This window comes from Dromiciops gliroides, chromosome 5, assembly GCF_019393635.1.
Source record: "Dromiciops gliroides isolate mDroGli1 chromosome 5, mDroGli1.pri, whole genome shotgun sequence".
Lineage (NCBI taxonomy): Eukaryota > Metazoa > Chordata > Mammalia > Microbiotheria > Microbiotheriidae > Dromiciops > Dromiciops gliroides.
Window position 1 is genome coordinate 183,522,960 of NC_057865.1, and position 4,965 is coordinate 183,527,924.

The 4,965-nt window shown below is 35.9% G+C and overlaps 1 protein-coding gene across 1 annotated transcript; it reads right to left on the reverse strand.

Annotated features, from left to right (window-relative positions):
* Window positions 1-4,284: 4,284 nt before the first annotated feature.
* On the reverse strand, window positions 4,285-4,687 carry LOC122729812 (C-C motif chemokine 3-like). Its single transcript, XM_043968885.1, has one exon. The coding sequence runs from the start codon at window positions 4,624-4,626 to the stop codon at window positions 4,285-4,287; it is 342 nt and encodes a 113-aa protein (XP_043824820.1). The 5' UTR covers window positions 4,627-4,687.
* Between the last annotated feature and the right edge of the window lie 278 nt (window positions 4,688-4,965).

Sequence of the window (4,965 nt, forward strand, 5' to 3'; positions counted from 1 at the left end):
ATGATATGAGTGACATTAGGAAATCTCACCTCCCCACCCCTGCCCCAAATGTGTATGCTTATGTTTTGTATGCATACACATACATACATAGACATAGACATGCCTAGATTAGATATAGATATAGCTGTAGATGTAGACACAGACATAGATGTACATATATATATACATATATATAGATGTAGATGCAGATGCAGATATAGATATAGATAGATATAGACGATATAGATATAGATATAGATGGATATAGATAGATGATATAATGTTGAATGAATAATGAAGGACATGGTAATCTCCTTCATCTAATGCATGCCTCTTTCTCCACCCCTCATCCAACCTGGACTGTAGGCAAGTTAATCCATTGTTACTGCTGCCACCATACCAGTAGAGGTGCCATTGCTCTTAACCTAGCTATGTCAATAAGACAGACTAAACTAGGATTTTTTCACTGGTGTTCTCACACTCCTTGAATGCTTTCATTCCTCATCTCCATCTCCTGGATTCCCTCAACTTCAAACCAAAATCTCCTCTTCCACAGGAAGTTTTTGCCAATCTCTTAATTCTTGTGACTTCTCTCTATTGATTATTTACTATTACATTATATATAGATTGTTTATATATAGTTGTTTACATGTTGCCTCCTCCATTATATTGTGAGTTCATTGAGAGAAAGTATTGTCTTTTACCTCTCTTTGTATTCTCAGAGCTTACCACAGTTCCTGGGCCAGTGGTAAGATACATAGCAGATACTTAATAAAAGTTTATCGATTAACTGATGACGGTAAGGTATATAGGTGAATAGTACAGGAAAGCAAACTTAAAAGTTATGTAATTATATGTGTATTTGTCTATATAGTTACATGGGTATGTAGAATTATGGAGGCATATGTATATTTTTACATAGTTACATATATATATATATATATATTCAAATATCCTGCCACATTAATTAAAATTTCATTATTTGAGATTCAGTATTTTGGGTTAAGAAATGTTCTATTTTGAAATGCAAATAACAAAGACCAAAAGCTATTAACTAATAGACATGGTCAAAGGACATTAATAAATAGTTCTTGAAGAACTGAAAACTATTAACAACCAGACCAAATATGATCAAAATATCTAATTATAAGAGAAATCAAAATTGAAACAACTCTGAGGTTTCATATTAAACCCTGAGAATTGGAAAAAATAACAAAATATGTTAATATTCAATATCTAATTGCCTGTGGAAAGAAAGGCACTCCACTCTACTATTTGTTTGAGCCGTGAATTGGTCCAAACATTCTGAAAAACAATTTAAAATTATGATAATAAGGTGATTAAAATTCTCTTACACATAGAACCAAAGTTCTTACTTTTAGGTATATACTCCAAAGAAGGCCATCATTTTAAAAAACGTCTCATATATACCAAAATTTGTACAGTAGTACTTTCTATCCTAACAAAGAACTAGAGACAAAGCAAATGTCCGCCAATAGCAGAATAAACTAAACAAGTTTTGGTTAATGAATTAAAATATCAAGTATATATAATAAGCAATAACAACTATGAGTATAGAGAAGCATGGCAAGACGCATGAAGTGATGGCGAAATGAGAACTAGAACAATATGTATCAATGTAATAAGAAAGATCATCATTATCCCCATCATCATCTTTTAACATCACTACCACCACCACCAAAACAATTAAAACTGATGGCTATGAAATTATAATGATCAAGCTTGGCCTCAATAAAGAGATATGAAAATTCACTTCCTTCCCTACTTTGCAGTGATGGAGGAGTATGGGAGTATATAATTTCTTTTTTTTTTTTTTTTTTTTGCAGGGCAATGAGGGTTAAGTGACTTGCCCAGGGTCACACAGCTAGTAAGTGTCAAGTGTCTGAGGCCAGATTTGAACTCAGGTACTCCTGAATCCAGGGCCAGTGCTTTATCCACTGCGCCACCTAGCTGCCCCCAAGTATATAATTTCAGACTTAGTTGTCATATTGGTTGATGGTTGATTTTGATGAACTTCTCCCACTGTAACTATTTAAAAAAATCTACTATAAGGAGTGCCCATTGGGAGTAGCAGGAAAGGAAAATATTGAGACATGTTATTGATATAAAAACAAAATACATAAATAAAAATTATATAAAAATGCAAATATATTAGCGAGGTAATAGATTAACATGTATCGTTTATTAAAGGTAATAGCATACATCATTTATAAAATAACTTTTCTCTATGAATTCTAATTGACAGAAGAGTACTGAGGGACTCAGAATTTTTAGAGAAAGAGGGAGAGAGAATATTTTAATATGGGACATTGTTTGGGGAAGGAAATCCTAATTGCAATGCCACAGAAGGCAGCACAAGAACATGAATTACCTAGTTGGCATTGAGGGATTAGACAAATGACATTAATGTAATAGAAGTGGAGAGGTGGGAAGGAATCTAAGGCAAGTTTTTCCTACTTCCCACTTTTGCCTAGGGCTTTCTCTGAGAGTAGTAATGGACATTATGACTCATTTTAGAGATAGTATAGTACTTTGGAAGGAGCATAGATTAGATTTAAAGGCAGAAAAACCTGGATTTGATTCTAGGCTCTACCATTTGCTAGTTGTGTGACTCTGGGCAAGTTATTGAATCTTTCTGATCCTCAGTTTGCTCATCTGTTTAAAGAGGAGTGATGAGATGATCATCATATTTTTGCTACTTACCTTACAGTGCTATTGTGTTAAGTATGGCAGAATTCATTGCCAGTAGGCTTGCTCATTAGTTATGAATTTTTTGGCCATGACACTCCATGAAACAAATAAAAATACCAAATGACACATTCATAGCACCTGACATATAGGAAGTACTTATATCCTTGTTGACAAACATGACAGTGCCAGTCTAGAAAGAAAGTGGGGTAAAGAGTGCCAAGAATTGTGCTGTTTTTCAACAAAATATGAACTTAAATTTGATTGGTAGTAACCTGAAAGTTAAACCTGTCATGGATTAGCAAGGCTAAATAATGCTGGTGAAATTCAATCTTATTTATTCTGGGGACTTATTAGAAAAATATTCTGTTATATATGGTGAGAAAAAAAATAGAAATCAACTTAACTAAACCTAAAGAAACTGTAAAATCCCATAATAACATCATTTGAAATGATAACTCCTGGTTTGAACAGGAATGAATGAAGTATACGTTTGGAGAACTTTTCCCAGGTGAGGGCATGTGTGAAAAAGTTTCAGCTTTTAGTGTTTCTCTAATCTTCTGGTTTGCTACAGAAAGTGCATAGGCTGCTGGGTTTTTTCTTTGGCCCCAAAGTCAATGGAATAAGTATATACCTATGAACATACTAGGGCAGCTGAGTGGTGCAGCGGATATAATGCTGGGCCTAGATTCCTGAAGACTTATCTTCATGAGTTAAGATCTGGCCTCAGATACTTACTAGATATGTGACCCTAGATCACTTAACCAATGTTTACCTCAGGTTCCCCATCTGTAAATGAACTGGAAAAGGAAATGGCAAACCACTCTAGTATCTTTGCCAAGAAAGCCCCAAATGGGGTCACAAAGAGTTGGACATGACTTAAAAATGACTTAACAACAATATGGAATGCTAGAACTGATCCACAAACCTACTATCTTTATCCTTCCTGAGGTCTGAAGTTTAGAGAGTAGGGTAAATAAAGGGAGCATTGATTCACTTCCCTCTCTTTCTACATTTACACTTTCCATGAGCTTAGTACTCATGATCTCTAAGATGAGGTTGGCAAGAGTTATATTTTAAATGCCAAGAAGAAAAATGCATCTTTTACATTCGTTGATTCATTGTTTCTTCTTCTCTTCTTCCTTCTCTCTTTCTGTTTCTCTGTGTTTCTGTATCTTTTTCTCCCTCCCTGTCTCTCTGTCTCTGTTTCTGTCTGTCTGTGTCTGTGTCTGTGTCCATCTGTCTGTCTGTCTGTCTCTCCATCTCCCCTCTCCCAATTCCTACCTCTCCCTGTTTCCCTCTCTTGGTTTTGCTTTCTTTCTGACTGTCTGTCTTTCTCTTATTGCTTTTACCTCTTCACATATAATATAGTGGAAACATTGTTGGATTAGGAATAAGAGAAACAATGCTTGGATCCTCTCTGAGTCTTCATTCTTCTAATTGCTACCTGTGTCAATCACTTTACTCTAGACTTCAATTTCCTAATACATATCATTCAGGGAAGGGCTAATTTCTTTCTTTTTAAAACAATGTTTTTATTTTGTTTTTCTCAATTACATATAAGAACAATTTTTTTTTTAATTTTAGAAACCATGTTTATTTTTCGGGTACAGAAAGTTCAACACTTGTGTAGAAATGTTTTCTCTGGGAACGGTACTCTTCAGTCTTTTTCTTTTGTTTCAGGCTGAACATGTACACCTGTACCCACTCTTTTCTGGGATTGGCACAGATCTGGCGACCTCTATTGGTGAGAAAGATGATGCCTGGCTTGAGGCACTGGCTGCTGGTCTCATAGAAGTCCATCACGAGGCTGTATCGGATCTGGCGCGTGTAGGAGTGGCAGCAGGCATTTGGAATATGTTTAACAAATTTCTCAGTTTCAAAGCTGAAACCAGGTATTGAAACGATGAGGATGGAGAGGACAGCCAAAGAGACCATAGTCCTTGGAGGTGGGAGGAGAGCACTTTCAGGAGCACACTCAGGGCTCTCAGGATGTTTGTTCTGGACAGCTCTGTCTGTAGCTTTGGCTGGGACCCTTCACTTTATAGGCAGTAACAGCTTGGTGAGGAAAGCCTGGGATATGTAGGCATAAAGACTTCCCAGAAGGTCACATGACAGGACAGAGTATTCAGGGGCTCAGACTGTGTGAGAACACATGGCATTGAAGATGTTTAAAAAAAGCTTTATTTTCATTCTTGTGAGAATGAGCCTCTCCCCTAGTGGAATGGGCACCAAGAACAATTTTTAATATTTGTTTTTCATAATTTTTAGTTCAAG